The sequence below is a fragment of the Carya illinoinensis genome, chromosome 8 (assembly GCF_018687715.1).
Source record: "Carya illinoinensis cultivar Pawnee chromosome 8, C.illinoinensisPawnee_v1, whole genome shotgun sequence".
Classification (NCBI taxonomy): Eukaryota; Viridiplantae; Streptophyta; class Magnoliopsida; order Fagales; family Juglandaceae; genus Carya; species Carya illinoinensis.
The window spans coordinates 26720613-26740154 of NC_056759.1; the positions used below are offsets into that span (position 1 = coordinate 26720613).

At 34.4% G+C, this 19542-nt stretch overlaps 1 protein-coding gene across 7 annotated transcripts; it reads left to right on the plus strand.

The window, feature by feature from the left end:
* The first annotated feature begins 12275 nt into the window (after positions 1-12275).
* On the plus strand, positions 12276-17438 carry LOC122319407 (26S proteasome non-ATPase regulatory subunit 4 homolog). Of its 7 annotated transcripts, none has more exons than XM_043137465.1 (11): positions 12276-12432; positions 12591-12704; positions 13648-13753; positions 14015-14129; positions 14212-14421; positions 14521-14833; positions 15483-15606; positions 15995-16098; positions 16218-16307; positions 16986-17063; positions 17178-17438. In XM_043137465.1, the coding sequence occupies exons 1-10, from the start codon at positions 12421-12423 to the stop codon at positions 17031-17033; spliced, it is 1236 nt and encodes a 411-aa protein (XP_042993399.1). In that variant the 5' UTR covers positions 12276-12420; the 3' UTR covers positions 17034-17063; positions 17178-17438. The 7 variants fall into 7 exon arrangements, with proteins under 7 accessions (XP_042993399.1, XP_042993397.1, XP_042993398.1 ...); XM_043137463.1 differs by having other exon boundaries at positions 17185-17438; XM_043137464.1 differs by having other exon boundaries at positions 17217-17438.
* Positions 17439-19542: the final 2104 nt, after the last annotated feature.

The following is a 19542-nucleotide window of genomic DNA, read 5'->3' on the forward strand; positions in this document are numbered from 1 at the left end:
GACAATCACATTCTTTGATAGAAACAATATAAAAATTTTCCGAAGAATGTTCTCATCAAAATATGTACTGAAAAGTGCTATAAAAAATATCTAGCTCTGAATCTGTACAAATCTTAACCAATAGAATCTCTCAAATAAATACTTTGAAAGCAATTTTAATTTCAGTAAGACTCTGCTGACTGAGTAAGTTTGTCACAAAGACTCTCATGACGGGATGCTAACATTTACGTTAAATCTTCTCTACAGTAACAGATTAGATAAACTTAATATTGTTATAGATAAAGTCAATAAATAATTTACATTCATCCAAAATATAAACTTAATGATAGGATAAACTCTATCATTTTAATCACATAGTCATATCCAAACTTATCAACTTAGTCACTTAATCCAAGCCAAACTCTTGCATCTACAACATCCCCCCTTGGCAGATTGGTTACAAACTCTTGTATCTACAATCTCTACCTTTGACGGATTGGTGACAAAATAAACTTTGATGAATGTAATATAGACCTGTTAAAACACAACCAGTAGATCAAGAAACTGAGTATTCCAAGCAAATAATCAAGAAAAAAATACTGACATAGAACAATAACTGGGATTAGTACCATCAAAATTCACATGATTTAAAATCTAATTCAAAGTCTAAGTTTATTCTAGTCCAACATCAAAATTATGTCCAGCAAAAATAAACTTAAATGAGACTAACTATTAAGTAAAAGTTTCTAAAGTAATTTTTGAAAACAAGAATTAGTTCTCTCCTTCAATATTATAGATAGTTCTCTCCCTTAATATTAAACTATATTAAACAAAAAAAAACAAAAATAAAAAAATAACTCCCCCTCAACCAATTCATTTCAGCAAATTCATTTAACTCTACCTCAAAAGACGTTCAGCTCCCCCAGAATCTACTTCTATCTCTACTCCCCCTTTTTATCACTAATCTAACAAGGCTTAAACTTCATCATCTTTAGAATTAGAAGAATAAATACCAAGTCTATGTGTGTCTAGACGAGGACACTAAGAAAGACCTTAATTTGACACTGCTAAAACTTCCTCTGATCTTAACTCAAACATGCATTTTGATAAACCTAATGTATGAGTATGAATGCATGTAAAGAGATTACCAAATGCATGAGAAAATTTGATTGAGACAATAAATAAACACTCGGTGAGCATAACATAAAAACCGAAGTGTATAAAGCATTAACCACCAAAAAATTCATCCTAAATACATTGACAAATTAGACATCAACTCACAATATGCATAGATTCACAACCCAAACATCCAAGCCCTAAATCAAAAATCAAAACAAATATCAACACTCCCAAAATACATGTGCGTTGAGCCCTTAAATGAGAATGAAAGAGGATATCGATGTGAAATACACTTATCATGATATAGAATTGTAGATCAAGATGGTCTGGACTGAGTCTTAATCACAAAAAAATCGAATGTGATAAGAGGAAAAGTGAGATACGGTTAGTGCTCGAGAAAGTAGAGTGTTGGGGGTCTAAGTATCAGGGTTTGGGTCGTGTAAGGGCCTGTGGGTCTATCTAAGTGACTTAAGTCACTTGTTGCCTATCCATGCCACACATGGGTGTATGTCTCAGAGTCCCACTGGGACTTAGACATTAAAACAAAGACCCACAGACCCACTCCCACTTTGCCTATCTTTGTTCACATTGAAAACTACTAAAAATGTATACAAGATGTCAGAACATTACATATGTAGAAAACGGTGTTAGAAACCCTAATTGAAAAATTATATCTTTTGCTCGAGCAGCATATCGAGTGCACATCGAGCGAATGGTCAATAAACATTGGCTCAAGTAGTGTGTTGAGTGTAACTCGAGTGAACACTAGAATTTGTGTCTCGGTCGAACCCTTTGTCACATGAGAGTCGAGCAAACTCATGGGTTGAGATTCTCTCACATGAGTTCGCTAGAGCCCATTGTTGAGTGCACCTTAAGCGAACTCACAAGTGGAGCTTTGTTCGAGTGCCAGGTCAAGCGAACTCATGGGTTGTGTCTTTTCTACTCTTGAATTAGGCTCCACATGCAAACCAATGCATATGGTACTTTAGTGTAGGTTGTCCTTCTCCACCTTTTCTTCTTCATTTTTTCTTTGGGTGTTGACCAAAATAGGGAAAAAAATTAGGAAAAGAAAAAGAGTAAAAAATGAAGCAAAGTTAACAAGCTAATTTCTCTTAATTATTTGTCACTTGATGGAATTGATTTGCTTTAATAAACAGAAAAATTACTTGCATGATTATGTAAATTGAGTGATAATGATATGTTAATCTGCAATGTGAACAACCCTATTTCTGAGCTTGTATGAAAATAAAACGTAAGGTATGAAAACTTCAATTTAGCTGTTTAAGCTTGCACAATTGTATGTATGGATTGTGCAAATATGAATTGAGATATTGTGTATGTATGTATAGACTTATAAAATATTCTGCGATGATAGATTTTAGAATTTCATTATCAATTTATTCATCTTCTCTTATTAATTATACTTCAAGAAACGACCCAATATGTATCTGTGGTCATAAAGTTTCATTTAAAACATCAAACACACCATGAACTCTGGGGCGATCATTCTTTAGGTGTCCAAAGTATAATATAGATTTAGAAACAATCTTCCTTACTCTGATGTTTTATAAGCTTGTACAAAATTTTAATATTTAACATACCCGTCATTTGTTTGTTAAGCATTAAGGATCACCATACTGCAATTGTCTCAAATGGACAGATAGCAGTGAAGAAAAGGAAAAGAACTTGTAAACATTGAAACTGAACGTTGTTGTGTGGTTGTTTGTGCACTAACAATTGCTAACAAATCTTTGTTGTTTCAAAACACTACTCTTCATTTGTTTAGGTTGCTTTAGTGGAGCTCTTTAAATACACTAGGATGGAACCATAGAATGCTGAGTATTTAATATTGCACATGCACCTTTTTTAAAATATTTATAACTATATAGAAGTTGAAAAAAGTCTATTGTTATAACTACTATTCAGGTTTATATAATTTGGACCGCACCACAATTTTGTAATGACCATTTGTTTTTGGGCTAAATTACATTGCAAAGATGTTTCTCTAAATTTACTACTTAGCATCAATAGCACATATAATAATGTTTCTTAGAAAAAAATAAAACCCATGTGGGGCTTCAATTTGGTAGAGGGATTTTCCTCCACATATCCCACAGAAACTCTCATTTTTATCATGATTCAGTTAATTGAGTTCAGAATTATATATATGGGTTGAAGTATTAATTGCATCTCTAAATTATAACGGAAACTGTAACATACTTATCAAAAAGAAAAATAAATTAATTGTGAATGAAGATAATAAGTAGTGTTCTTTGTATTAATTAAAAGTACGAGCTTGACATATACAATAATTATAAGCATCAATACACACAATTACACTATATAACATGTTACATGTTTTTTACATGACAAAAAACAACTTCAATCTCCATATAGAAGAACTTTTTTAGCTTTTCGATAGAACTTTCCTAGCTAGTATAATTTGTTGCCTTAAACTACAAGATGAAGAGACATAACTCATTGTAATCTTCATCTCCATATTATCAATAGTCTGGAATCAAAGAAAAAAAGGCTAGCAACTTTACTAGCATTTGATATAAATGAAATAGTTCGCATATTTTAAATCCAAATTATCAATATAATCATGTCTAAAGAATACCTTTAGTCCAAATAACATGGTGAGGAGTAGGGGTGAAAATTTTTCAATATGTACCCAAAAAACCGACTGAACCGAATGGTTCAGTGGATTGGATTGAATTCACCCCTACTCAATCTCGGTCCTTAGTATCTCCAAAATTTGATTTTCAGTCCAATTCCAAGGTGTGATGATTTTGGACCAAAATTGACCAAATTACTTACATATAAATTTTTTAAATATATAATATATTTTTATATAATAGTTTTATTAATTAATTATGCAATTTCCTCTAATCTATCACCATTGACCATATAAAATATAAAATAATATATGCTATTAATTAACTAATATATCTTACAATAAATTATATGATAATATATGTTATTACATGTAGATACATATTCTACTAGATTACTAAGTTATTAACTATTAACATCATAAATATAATTATAATTAATTATTTTTTAATGAGTTAGTTACATAATATTAAAGAGCTTACTTAATTTTGTTTTGATTACTTTAATTAATATTTGTACTAATTTATCTACCAAGAAAAGAAAAGAAGAAAAAATATTCCTAACCCATATGAACCATTGGACTGATTAGACCAATAGCTAACAGTCCAGTTTGATTTAAAAAAGGTTGGACTGAAATTTTCAGTCGGTGACTTCGAATCAGACTAATTACATCCCTAGTGAGGAAACATATCAATATAACCAAGAGATGGCAAACCTAACCAAACATATGCTCAATATCCTTGGAATGAAAAATCAAAACCCCCAGCAACAACTCCATACAGCTCCAATTGTGTCACAGCAACTGGTTATGTTTCATCCATTCCAAGTTGCATCTATGAACATAATATAACAGTTAAAAGCGTTATTTGTAATCATACCAACACCAACATGAAGATTAGAGAGGGTGACATAGTTAAATAAGATTAATTACAATTTCTTGAGTCTCAATTACTGATTAGCCAGACTGGGTTCCACTATACTCCAAAATTCTAGTAGTTTTTCCACGAGGTTAATAATTAGAAAAAGTGTAATTGATGTAACTCGTATCAAAATTAATTGAGATCAAAGTAACCCAAATGATATAATTTATTAGCCAAATAAGAATACAATATAATTTAGATAGTAAGAGGTAATAAACTTGAATGGGATCACTCTTTTGAGTCTCAACCACTGTTTGGACAAATACATTTTTGCACATGTCAACAACTTGGATATCTCCTCCACATAGCTTCAAATCAATAAAAAAAAAAATCAGATTGCAATCTAACAAACAATTGCAAAAAATAACCACTAATGGAATATGTATGCAAAGTTTACCTATATAAGTTTTCCCTCATGAATAACCTTATTTGTCATGGGTTTGCACAAACTCTTCATCCTGGATTCTCTCCTCAAGGATGGTAGTCTACTTTGTCTCTTACAATAACAAAATCGAATATTTTCTTTGAACTCCCAGCTGTAGTTGTATCGACAATTGTAACTGCAACGTTGGAACCAGCTTGGTAGGGTGGTTTGTTGTTGAGGTGGACCTTGATCATTACATATCCTCAACATCTCATCACATGATGTTGTATTTGTTGCGATGTCGTAACATATCTTGCTTATACATGAATATCTACTTACTTCTAGCCTCGCATCAACTAAGTCATAACTATTTCATGTAATAGTATATCTCCTATTTATGTCCTTCCTCTATCAATCCAAGATGTGTTTCTCTGGCAGTAAAAGAAAAATGATATTTTTGAAAATAGTTAATACATACCTACACAATATCCCTCTCATATCAAACAATCCAAATGAACACTTCACCTCACACTCAGCCTCGTTAAAGTATACAAAATGGGTTACCTCATTAATGAAATCATCATCACGAATTTTGCCTTCTACATGGTACGTTACAATTAAAACATCATTTTGGTGTAGAACTGGAAGACAACCGAGCATCCATTTTACTTCTTACTGAACTTCTCTAAATTTAGAGTTCGTGCATAACTCCTGAAATATCTTTTCAAGTGAAAAGCTAGAGATAATGAAAATTGTTACATTGAATGAGTGAAAGTTCACTCCATTTTATTCTTAATCTTCTTCCTCAATGCATTGTCGAACTAATTGACAAATTCTTTTAAATTTGTCTTAGCATTAACATACCCATTGAAAAAAATCCATGCACTCGTTTTGTTGTATTGTACTCATTCTAGCTTAGAAGAAATCTTTCAAGAATACCGATGCCCAGTACTCACACTCAATGTATAAACTCTACAACTAGTTATTCTCTTGCAAGTTGTACATCGTAATTAACAAATCCTAACATTTCTCAAACTCCTTAATGGTTTGAGAGTCATATACACACTTTAGCAGTCAACTTTTCGACCCGGTTTTATATGTACCATGGGAACCATCTCAGATACTTTTTTAATATGTGCCACAAGAAAAATCTATGTCAGTTGTTTGGAAAGACAATAGCAATCGCATTTTTCATTACTCTATCTTGATCTGTTATAATAGTTTTCGAAGCTTTATCATTCATACAATTCAATCAAGTCTAAAACAACCATGTAAATGTTTTTTTATCCTCACTAAAAATCAAATTTGCTCCCAAAAGGATTGACTGTCCATGGTAGTTTACATCCACAAACGGTGCAAAGGGCATCCTATATCTATTCGCCAAATATGTGGTGTCAAATGTTATGATATCACCAAAAATATTTGTAGGTTGTCTTACTTAGTGCATCCGCCCAAAAAACATTATTCAATCTGGAGTCATCATCCAAATCCATTAGTGTAAAAAAGCAATCATTCTTGTATTGCATTCTAGCAAAATACTCACGAGGGGCTCCTGTGCCGCTTTTGGCAAGTCGTAAGTGACGGGCCTTATCAATATAATTACAACAATCTTTTTCTAAGAATGGCAAGTTCTCCTACCCTGTTGTCTCATGAACAAGAGAAGTGAAACTCTTATTTATTCGGATATTAGCCTAGGCATTTGTATCCAACATTCTCTTTACGAATCCGCTCACTTATATATTGCAGTGAAAGAACCTTCATTTTTGTGGACTTAGGTCATGATTGTTTGTATTTTGAATCGTAAACACTTTCAACATCCCATCAATCAATGTAGTATTTATTTTTGTCTTACAGTCTGTCTTTATTGTTGGATGTGGCCTCGCGACATTTGATGTCCTATTCCATGCCTTCACACCACAAACACAATCCAATGTGACATATCTAAAACTCCCATCCACTTCCCTTTTCTCCTTTACGTCATTACCTAAGATCGCATTATTTCCCTTAACTCTTATAATAAGAAACTAATTCTTCTTCGGATTTAAAAACCATCTCCAATTTGGGCTCCTTAATGCTATCACCTCCATGAGTATGCATTGTGATTTGTGTATCCAAAACTTATCATCATCTTTAGATTTAGGATCATAATCAGAGGGCATAGACAAAGTTTCTACCTCCTTGAAGTCAAGTGTGGTCTTTTGAATTTCTATCACATGACTTGACCTTGCAAAGTGTAAACCAATCGGAGGGCTAATTGAAGAGTGAAATGGGGACACAAGATTATCCTGTAGTTTACAACAATAAAAATTCATGTTTAAATCAATATAAGTATGGTGAAAAATAAGCACACTACTTAAAGAACGAACCTATAACCTAACTAGTACATGGAGATGGGTTGAACCTTGAGAAATTTAGATAAAATGATCTGGGTATTGATGCTATGTTTTGTATCTTGGGTAACGAGGCCTCTCATCTACTTTTTTCCTTGCAAGGCTCAATGAGATGGGCTTGGTGGGTATGGGATACCTCTAATGCATAACTTAGAACTCTAGTTCATCGTAGGAATGTTATGTGAAATCAAATAGAAAATCAAAAGTCTACTTACATTCTTGGCGCTTATTTATTACAGGTCGAGGTGGTCCCCATGGTTGTTAGTGGATCATGTTGACTTGTACCAAACACCGCTCTGGTCATAGAATCCTTTCTGATGCACCTGCCATCACTCTACCATGCTATACACATTCTGCCTCTTCCTGCTCTTGCACGTCCATGTTGGCAGGTGGGGGATGGTGTTCCCACTACCCTGTAGTAGGAGTAGTACAGGGTAGTAGTGCTCATATAATGCGGCGTGCTTGTCCTCACGTAACAGCCCCTCTGTGCATTTAATGTAGCGTGATGCAGGTAACAAGCCATGCTGGGGGCATGACCTTCATTCCTGCTAGGCAAGCCCTCCCTTAGATTAGGCCCAACCCTCCTTTTTTTCCTTTCATCTTTGTTGGGCTATTCTCCTAGGTTGATCGGGCCCTGAGTGGGTGAACATCTCGTAGCCCAGGAATGGAAACTTGTTCCCTCCTCACTTGATATCACCTAACATATAAACTAATATTGATAATGAACCAAAGACCAAAAATAAATATAGACATTAATAGAATAATTAAATGAACTTGAACTAATGTTTTGAATATATGGATTGTTGGATTATTTGATGGATTTGTAGTAAAAGGTGTTGAGAAATGTAGATAAAATTGTGTTGATATTATCTAAGATATGAGATATGAGTAATGCTACGTACAGTCATTTTTTCGTATTCTATGCACACTACACTGATGTAATTGACTGCATCAATTTTTTTTAATACTCAATAATCACATTAGTAGAGTGCATAAAAGAGTATACAAAAATATTTGCATAGAATTTTTGTTGCAAATAATATTCTAAATACCTATATTGATGGATTTTTTATCGGATTTGTGATAGGAGTTGTTATAGGAGATGTGTGCTTTTTTCCTTTTCTCATCTAGAGAATATTTATCAATTTTTTAGAACAACAAAAATCATCTTATGTTGTATTATTTCAAGCAATTTAACCATAAATTAATATACTTCTATTTTTTTTTATAAGTTGTTGCTATCATACTATTGAATGTGCTTTAATATAAAATATAAACACATTTTAAACCAATTTTAGCAAATAATATTGCCAACTAAAAAATTCTAACCATTTCCAATCATTCCCATTTGCTATTATCAGACATAAATTTAGAAGTATATTACGCATATTTGTGTTCTTTTCAATTTTGACATTGCCCTTACAATGGTACTCGATGTTTGCATAATTGCACTTGAAGTTGGGCTCCCACTTGGTAACTGAAGATGAGTTGTTGATCAGGATTTTGGTTCTCAAAATGTTTCATCTTATTTCATCTTATTATTACAAATTTTCTAAATTCTCATACAAAATATAATAAATAATTTAACATTTTCAAATCTTAAAATAAAAATTATATTAAAAAAATAATATTCTAACAATATTTTATTCAACGTTTAGCTTTCATCACAAGTCATCTCATCTCAACGCACTATCCAAACAGCACCTTATATTACATTTTAATTAAGTCAATAACATAAAAATAATAGAAAGAGCACAAGCCACCCATGGATAGGTCAACATACAAGCATAATCTTTGATGTGGATGCCAACAATATGCATGCAATGGTGACAAAAGGGATATTTTTCTTTCTTAAACTAAAACAATAAACTTTCTCATGTATAGAATTGAGCAACTAGAGCTGGAAATTAATTTCTATGCTCGAACCTCATGACCCTCAGCTTTTATGTGAGAGGCTTTATACTTACCACAACTCAACGAATGTCAATACCAAGGATATTTTTATTTTGCTTGTTGCATCGAACTTAGTACTGCATATTTTCTAGTCAAGTACTATTTCATGTTTCTTGAATTGAATCCCCAAATATAGTTGATCAATCATCTCTAATCACTCGCAATTTTCTTTGTGTTTCCCTAATTATCAAATTGATCTATCTTTCAAATTTATGTGCATTTCTTAAGGGGTATATATAGCTATAATCCTAACTTACACTGTCTTCTGGCCTATATATATGTTAATAAAAACAAGTAAATATATTGGATTTATACTAGCATATAGCCATATACCATTAAGATGGGCTAACATGGTTTGTCTTGGAAACATATTATAGGTATGTAACTAGCAGATAATTTGGGAAATTCAAAATAAATAAATAAATAGAAAATTGTTGATAATAGGTTGGTTCTCCTATGGCTGGGGTGATAGTTTAGGGATAACAAGAATAACTATGCCATCCAAATTAACTAATCTTGAATTTAAGCTCGGTATTAATTCAATTCAAATCATGAATCCTTCAACTCATTCACCCTTAATTGCAAAATATGAGCTAATCTATTCATTCACAGATTTTTAGTGGCAAACTATAGAAGGGTAGGCCAAGTTGTATTGTTATACAACACTAGCTAAAAGATAACTACATATAGAAGCAAAATGCCTGAAGTTTATATGCCTCTATGCATTACCTCAAGACAAGTATTAAGCAGTGGAAAGTCCAGCAATTCCAAGTACTGAAAACTCCCACTAAAGCATACAATTTAGGTAAAGGATTTGTCAGATATTTACAATGTCAACAAATGGCACATAGGCAACCATAACCAAATTCAAGAGCTTGTTTGGAGAGAAATGAGATGAGAATTTTGTGAATAATAATAAAATGGTTTGTGAATAATAGTGAGATAGTTTGAATTAAGTTTTTTTTTTTTTTTGAGTATTTTGGAAAAGGAAAGAGAAAAGGTTGAATAAAAAATGTTATAAAGTAAAATATTGTTATAATATAGTTTTATAGTATTATTTTTGTTTGCAAATTTGAAAAAGTTGGAATTATTTTTTATTTAAAAGTTTGGAAAAGTTGTCATGATTATTTTAAAACTTTTGTATTTAAATTATGTTTAATAATAAGATGGGATGTGATGAAATGAGATTAGAAAACCAAGATATTACAAAGCTACCGATTATTAGCAGATCTATGTATTGGAAACAATATCAACAAATGAATCCAAGAAAACCAAAAATTTATGACCAACCAAAGAGTCAGTGGGGTAAATGTGCTTACCAACCAGAGATGACGCCGAGAAATGGGGAGCTTTTCACCTATTCGACAACAGAGTTCACGTGGGCAGTAGAAGAGAGCAGCGAGATCCGAGAGAGAGATGTGGATGGCAGAGGAGAATAGCCGATCTACAGGCAAAGATATGAGAGAGAGAGAGAGATATGAGAGACCCACAAATAGAGAAAACGGGGTGTGAAAATGGGGAAATGAACCGGAACATGGGTTTGGGAGAAACAGAACATTTATTCATTATCTTCTTCTTTTTGGTTTTTTGGAGTGCACAACTTTGTCTGCAAAATGGACTGTATGTTTATGTAAATAATCCTACATTGAAATATTTTGCCATTAAGTTTTGATTATATTTGTATTTATATTTATATCTTGATTGTATTTTCTTATTACTATAGACCCTATTTAATAATAAATATGCATTTTTTGTACATTGGACAGACACACTTGAATATACAAAATTTTTTTATATACAATTTTCTGTATGGTATCCTAAAATAACCAATCCTAATACCTCTTATAGAATTGTTTATGTCCATGCTCCATATTACTGTTAGCAGGCTGTTTCTTCACTTTGCTATTTACATAGCATACCTCGTCTAGTTATACCTTCTTTTATCACACTATAGTTCCGATTTTTATCACACTAGTTATGTCCCATTCTCAATCTATTTTTCTTTTTTTAATCTAAGACCTCAATCGACTATACAAATTGTCGTGGTCAGCATTTATGTACAAAAGTCACCACAGCCCTATAGCTCACACACCCCATGCGCCTCCCATATTATTTAGCTCTGTGCTTGTTGGAGATTATGTATTCTTCTATTTTGCAACTTCAACTCAAAAAAACTTAATTGATTATTGTTTCCAACCTTTAGGCAGAGATAATTTTTGCTATATTGCATACTTTAATTTCTATTTTGTTTTCTTTATGAGAAATTCTATTATTAAGTCCATGTGTATAGCACACTTAATAGAATATTTATATCATATAATTTGATTTAAACGATAAATTTTAAATTTTCATCTTACAAATCAAATTTTACTATTTAAGTGATGTAGATAATGTGTTCTATATACTGATTTAAAAATAGTCGAATAACCATAATATGTCTTTCTTTAGTAATTAGTAAACTATACCCCAAATTTTTACAAGAGTTGAAAACATTATAATATTATATTTATATATTGCTATGTGTATAGTCGGAAAATCAGATCAAATCGGATTAAAATCGAAAAAATTAAAAGTTTCTATTATGGTGATTAATCGATTCGTATGGGTTCTTAAGTTTATAAACAAGAACGTATCAATTAAGTTTCAAAATGTATTTAAAACCAGATTGAATTGAATAATTACATCCGCAATTAGGTTGCTAAAAGAATAAAAAAGCTAAAGAGTTACCAAATAAATTTAGAGAACCCTTTTAACCTATAAAAAAAAAAAAAAAAAACCTATAAATTGAGCGATTCACCTGACGGCCCAAAGCCACACTTGAATGGAAAAATTTAATTGGAAAGATAATTAAGTATTAATATATATATTAGTTTAATGTAATTAATTAAAAATTAAATTTTATTAAAATTAATAATAATTTAAATTTTAAATATGATAAATAATCATCTATTTGTTTTTAACAAAATTCTTTATTAGTCATCTATTAAACCTCTGTCTCCACCTTCTCCCTCGTACTCTGCAAATTCTCTCTCTCTCTCCCGCTTCGAGATCCTTCGCTTCTCTTCCCAGTCTCCACACTATGGTGCTCGAGGTAATTGTCACCGATTGCTTTCTTTTTCTGTTCTTCTTCCTCAAACCTAATCTCAATCTCAATCCCTCACCTTCGACATACTGACTGCCTTTTCTTTTTCGTATATTAGGGTTTTCTTTTCAATAGTTTACATTTGCGTCTGCCTCTTTTTCTAATAGGCGACAATGATCTGCATCGACAACTCCGAGTGGATGCGAAATGGCGATTACGCTCCGTCGAGATTCCAAGCTCAAGCTGATGCTGTCAATCTCATTTGCGGAGCTAAAACACAGGTTTCTTAAGATTCTTTTTCCTCTCGTTATCGTCTTTGTTTTCCGCAATTCTTTGCTTGGTTGCTGAGAAAATCGGACAAAACGAAAAAAAGAAAACCCGAAACCTTGACTCATTCTCACTTTTTCCTTGCGCTTTTCACCTGGTATAAGCAATGTTTAGTGGTCATCATATTTGGCTTTTAGGTTAGAGTTCACTCTAAATCTCATTCAAATCGGTAAACTTTGCGGCAGTGATAATTCGAATCAGTGTTTGAGAACCGTTAATGCTTGTTGTAACGTTCTTGATAATCAAGAACCACCAAGAACCTTGCAGCTTCACTAATGCTTGTTAATCACAACCCAGAACACCAAGAACAGAAATCTCACCAAGAGAAATTACGCACCAAGAATTGATTAAACTTCAGATTCCATGATAAACCTAAACTGGGAATTTTTGAGGAAATCCCCAACCTCCAAGACTTCAAGATTCTTATTCATCAAAAGGTATCTACATGCATGAACTCTGCTGCTCTTATACTCGCAGACTGAGTTCGATGGATCAAAATGCAACGCTTACAAAATAAAATGCAATCTAACTTCTACTTATCAAACTCATGGTTTCACTTAATCAAAACACATCGTTTTACTTCACACAAACACATGCCCTTTTACACACTGTAAAATCCCAAAACGCCCTGTATCATTAACTTGTTTTCTTCCTACCATTAATCCCGTTGCTTCCTTCCAACCTTTATTTCCTCTTCTTCTGCAATACAGCACCACCCTCTCTTCAAGGTCATTGCCCCCAGCACACCCGTGACACTGTTCTGGATGTTGTCTTGTACATAAGAAACGAAAAGAATTTGTGTTTGCCTTTTGCTTGTAGTACATGCTTGGGCTAATTTGGCATGTATGCTTGCTTATGATTTAAATTTTTGGATGGATGTGATGGGTGTGTTTACAGTCTAATCCGGAAAATACAGTGGGAATTCTCACAATGGCGGGAAAAGGGGTTCGTGTTTTGGTCACTCCTACCAGCGATCTCGGCAAGATTCTAGCCTGTATGCATGGTTAGTCTTTTTCTTTTCTTTTTTTATTGGTTATTTTTTCAGTCTTTGTTTATGTGATCTTTATATTTACCAATTTCTCAATTTGTTCAATTTTTGTTTTCAATAAGTTTGATATTTGCATTGATCATGTGGCACACTTTCCAATTTCAAGAATTTGATATATCCCATCATGGTTTCTGGCATTAGTTTCACTGTGACATAACTGTGCTTTTTATTGCCTTTAAATAATGTGTTAGGTGACATAATTATATCTCAATGTAGGTCTAGAAATAGGTGGTGAGATGAACTTGGCTTCTGGCATTCAGGTGGCACAGTTGGCCCTTAAACACCGCCAAAATAAAAAACAGCAGCAACGAATTATTGTCTTTTGTGGAAGGTAGTCACGATTATGGCTCTTTATGTTTTCTGCATTTTAGTTTTTCCTTTCTTTTGTAACCATTATATAATGTGCTTTTCAGCCCTATCAAACATGAAAAAAAGTTGATCGAAATGATTGGGAGGAAGTTAAAAAAGAACAGTGTAGCACTAGATATTATCAATTTTGGTGAACAAGATGATGGAAAGATTGAGAAGCTGGAAGCACTTCTTGCTGCTGTGAACAATAATGATACTAGCCACATTGTCCATGTTCCAACTGGCTCTAGTGCTCTTTCTGATGTACTTATAAAGTTGGTAGCTTTTGTCTAATACCTATTTACAGGTTCAGAGTTTATATATGATAATAATTCCTGCAATTTATATTACGCATTACATTTCTCTTGTGGCAGTACACCCATCTTCACTGGAGATGGAGAAGGTGGAAGTGGTTTTGCTGCAGCGGCAGCGGCAGCAGCAGCTGGTGGTCTCTCTGGTTTTGACTTTGGTGTGGATCCCAACCTGGACCCTGAACTTGCCCTTGCTCTGAGAGTTTCAATGGAAGAAGAGAGGGCTAGACAGGAAGCAGCTGCTAAAAAGGCAACAGAGGAAGCAGCTAAACAGGAAAAAGGAGAGGGCCAGCCATCTGGCACACAGGATGCAATGATGACGGAGCGTGCTAATGTTGCAACGTCTGAAGTTGACAATAAGGCAAATGATTTAATGGTCGGCATCTCTTTGATGTGATCCATTTTGCTGAATTCATTTTTGTTATTAACACATATTTCCTTTACCTATAAAAGAATCGTATTTTCTTTTCATTTTTATTGTGCTTTCCTTTCTCTGCCCTTCTTTGGTGTTCAGGAAAGTAGGGAAGGTTTTAAGGGGGAGGGTGGTTGAAATCAACGAAGACTAATACCATCTCCTGCCTGTACATAACATGCAAGTGGGCTCTTATGTCAGGGTTACTTGGTAGCCACTAAATGCCGCTGTACCAATTGGAAATATTCCATGCATAAAAGTTCTTGGTGTTGAGACGTGTATTGAACATGCACATATGTACATAAACGTGCTGTACATAAATTTAACCACTTTATCTAACTCAGACTGACAAGTTGAGCTAAGAGATCTCTTTGATGATTAATACACTACATAGCTGACATGGGAATGCAGATTTTCTTTGTTCATTACATAAATGATTTTTTCTTTCTTTCATAAGAAAATTGTTCTCCTGTGTGTATAATATCCATAAAATTGTTTCCTCTGATTAATATATCCTCCTATCGATTCTTAGGGTGTTTTTGACATCCTGTTGTTTGCTATCAATTTATTACAAACTCTATCATTGAGTGAACTGACCTCATGTTTGCAACAGGATGATGAGAATGCTTTACTACAGCAGGCCCTTGCAATGTCAATGGATGACCCTGACTCTGGCCATGAAACGCGAGACACTGATATGTCTGATGCAGCTGCAGATGATCCAGAGTTGGCACTAGGTCAGCCCTTATTCATGCGCTGAGCTTGTTTTGGTAATGCTTAACAATTGCCAATGAGTTTGTAATCAAGGATAAGGAATAAGTAGCATTCTTAGAAACTTTAGAAGATTGCTCCACCGCAGTAACTCTTCTTTGTCGGTTGTCATTTTCATCTCATGTTGAGTACCTAGGATGTGCATAATTTCTATCTATTTTTGTTTGGCCCCAACCATTTAATTGTAATTCATTTTTGGAGAACCAAGAAACAATAACTGCTGAGACTGCTCTCCTGTGGCAGCATACACAGATAGTTAGATCCCCCAAGCATACATCAACACTCATCAATGTCCAACTTATCATTCTTTTTCCCTATATGTTTATTTAATTACGTGTCATTTGGTTGTTGCAGCTCTTCAATTGTCTGTGCAGGACGGTACAAAGGACTCATCAAGCCAGTCAGATCTGAGCAAGTTGTTGGCTGACCAGTCTTTTGTGTCTTCTATTCTTGCATCAGTACGTTTGCTACAATTTACACTTGTTTTATTTCATTTATTTCCTCTCACCATTGGGAGAACGAGGCATAAAATGATCTTCTCTACTTCTCAATATTTTACAATTTATGGTTTCTGCAGCTTCCAGGGGTTGATCCAAATGACCCGTCTGTTAAAAATTTGCTTGATTCAATTCAAAGCCAGACTGAGGTGCGTGCATCAAACTTATCGGTAGGATAATTATATTGGAAAGTTAGTCACAAGCAGCACATGCTGAAGTTCTATTGACCTAGTACACCCCCCCCTCCCCTCTCTCTCTCTCTCTCTCTCTCTCTCTCTCTCTCTCTCTCTTTTCAATAGTAGGTTTATTATTGTTTTTGACGTGCTACCTTATTATTTTAGCCCAGGACTTTATTCATTTTTCAGATGTATTTGGTTCATGAGCAAATGAGCATGGGCTCACTAATCTGTAAATTAGTCAATTGGTGCCAAATATGCTATAATTATTCAGAATAGACTGAATAGTGCCTTTTCTGTCTCTAGAAATTGACATCATTGAAATGGGCACCAGATGTGAAACCAGTCATAATAAATTAGCATATACTTCCTATTTAGTTTGTTACCGTGTCATTCTATTCTTTTCTAATAAGCTTTTCTACATTGAAAAGAAAAAAGGTAAAGTAATTTACTGCGAAGGTACATAGGTAAGCTCTAAGAAAAATGTGAAAAAAAATATTAAAGAGGGAGGAATACGTATTTGATACTTTGGGTGCTATATCGGGATAGCGGTGTCATGATCCCCCAATTTATTTTACCTTGTTTTTAAACCACCAATCCCCTTCCCTCTAAAAAAAATGGCTACTGATTATACCATTAGTTTGTAATTATTTTATCTATGCTTTTATATAGTCCCAGCAGAAAAATGAAGAAAAGGAACCAAAGGAGGATGAAAAATGACGATTCTCAGGAGTTGCTTTTCCAAGCAAGGTCTCTCTCTCTCTCTCTCTCTCTCTCTCTCTCTCTCTCTCTCTCTCTCTCTCATTTCCTTGAAGTTGTTCAGTTCATGATCTGTTGCCCACTCGTTTGATTGGAGTCTTGTGGCTTTTAGGTAACAATTTGGGATGATTGGTCATCTTGCAGGCCGAAAGCTCTCAACTACTATGCCATAAGTTAGAATCGTAAACTGCACATCGATGGTCATAATGTGTTTTGAGAGGGCTTTAGGGAAGAAGCAGAGACATTGTTATGGCCAAGAATGTGCGACATTGAAATGTATTTCGGCCAATGTTTCTTTAATATATTCCATTTTATTACCTAAAATTGAACCTGTCTCGCTGCAATATTTCAGCCAATGTTTCAATATTTTTGGTGCTCTTTTCACGTAGATAGATATTCAAGAAAGAACAATGTTAGGGTCACTACTAAATGTGCATACCAGATATGCACTAGCACGCACGCTAGTACGAATGAGTTTTTTTTTTTTATTTTCTTTAATCATTTTTAAACATCTTTAACCATTAAAAAATATATAAAATATATAAATTCACTAATAGTTACTTTCTTAATTTTTAAAATAATAAACAAAAATATAAAAGTGGATATATTTTGTGGGTATATATGATAGTCATATTATATTTTTTATAATTAATTATTGATTTATAATAAATAGCTGAATAATAGCTGTTCAAAGAATGATGTGGTTTCTCTCTCCGTACAACCAAAATTCTGATGATGATTAGTGGGGTTTAAAGGCGAGATTTTGTCAGTTTTAAGGTGAGATAGTGGGATTATAGGGACCCAAAACAGTTGAGAGATAGAATTTAATCTTCTTTGTAATAAAGATGGATGGAAGTTCCGTGATTATTACTTAGAGGAGTTGGAAGGACGTGAAAGCAGTGAGGTTGGGGATGGTAATAGTGCAATGGTGGACTGTTTGAAGGGTGAAAGAAATGATTTTCACATTATTGCACGGGAGGGAGCCAGAAGCTGTGCAAAGATGCTCCAATGCCTATGGTTGACACACGACACTTGTGGAGTATGGAAACAGTGGCATCCATAACTTCATCTTCATCCTTGAAGCGATGGCGGTATGGGATGGAAGAAGATGGCAAGTGCATTAAGAGCGGTAGTCGTAATAGAGAGCAGTTGATTATGGGGCCAATGAAAGTGGTGAATTATCTAAATCATGATGATATAAGGGTCTCCTTGAATAGCGATAGCCACGATGTCAGTATGAGTGCAAAAAAGGGGTGGAGGGCATGGCGTGGTGGTGGCCCAGGGAGGAGCTACAACAAGCCACAAACTCGACTATGGCCATGGGGAGGAACATCGTATTGCTAGCAAAGTAGGTGCTTGGTGGCAAGGAGTTGATGGAAGGCCTACTGTCAGTTTGGGAGATATTGGTGTGCACAATATACTTCTGAAAATGAAGACACGACTAAGGCATTTGACTGAGAAAGTGGATTGCCATATACGGTGTGGCTCACCTGAGTTGGTCCTGATCGACCCCCGGTGAATCCAACCATCTCCTGGGTTTTCCACAAACCTAAGAGAGGTTTCTCCCCTGGATCCGCCAATGACTACCTCAGGGCCCTCCTGACCGACATAGAAAAGGTCACCAGTCGCAGGATGCTAGCGACCCCTTAGATGGCTTGTCGAAGTATATCTAAACTCTATTTAGCAAGATTAGTCTCATTATGGTCAAGAAGACAGCTAAGGTTGTTGGAAATTGACTTTCTCCTTATTTTATCACCGTAAATGGGTTGTCGTAGGTTTGTGGGGATTCTTTGCAGCTTTCAATACATCATGTTAATCCTTCTGAAGGCGTGAGGACACTCATCTAGGATGAGTCCGACGAGGACTTTGCATGTGTTCCTTCAACTTTTGAGAATGCCTTGGAGGATGTGAATGAGGAGTCTATGAAGGTGTATGATATGCAGTTGGTGTGTAGGGAGTCAAAGAAAGGTGTTTCCTATTCTCACTTTGGTTTGGAAGGGACAAGGGATGACCCATGCCCCATATGTTCTATGCTGCTGGGTTCACACTAGGCAAACTCTCAGTCAAATTGGATTCTCCAAAAAGTAGAGGAAACACGGGAATGCGTAGAGATTTCATGTGAGGGTTTTGAAGACCAATTTAAAGCCCTCCTCATTGTTATCCAATTGGGCCAGCCTCTTTTGGCTAGTTCTTATGCCAAAAAAGAAAGGGAGTTAAGAAGACAAGCTTGCTCTATTAATTATGATGTTTGGGAAGTTAATACAAGTAGAGGAAGGAATAAGGTTAGAGCGAATATCTACAATCCATGAAACCAAAGATTTTATCTTGGAACGTAAAGGGCCCAAATGATCCATACAAGTGTATCTGTGGTAAAAATGTTTTAAGGAATTGGAAAGCTTATATCATTTGTATTCAAGAGACCAAGCTGAAGTTCATAAATAGAAATGTTAGAAGAAGTTTGTGGGGATGT

Bases quoted from the DNA above. Each gene is read 5' to 3' on its own strand.
- LOC122319407 (XM_043137465.1), top strand. The intron at 12,705-13,647 runs GTTTCTTAAGAT...GTGTGTTTACAG, and splicing joins TTTGCGGAGCTAAAACACAG to TCTAATCCGGAAAATACAGT. The intron at 14,130-14,211 runs GTAGTCACGATT...TGTGCTTTTCAG, and splicing joins ATTATTGTCTTTTGTGGAAG to CCCTATCAAACATGAAAAAA.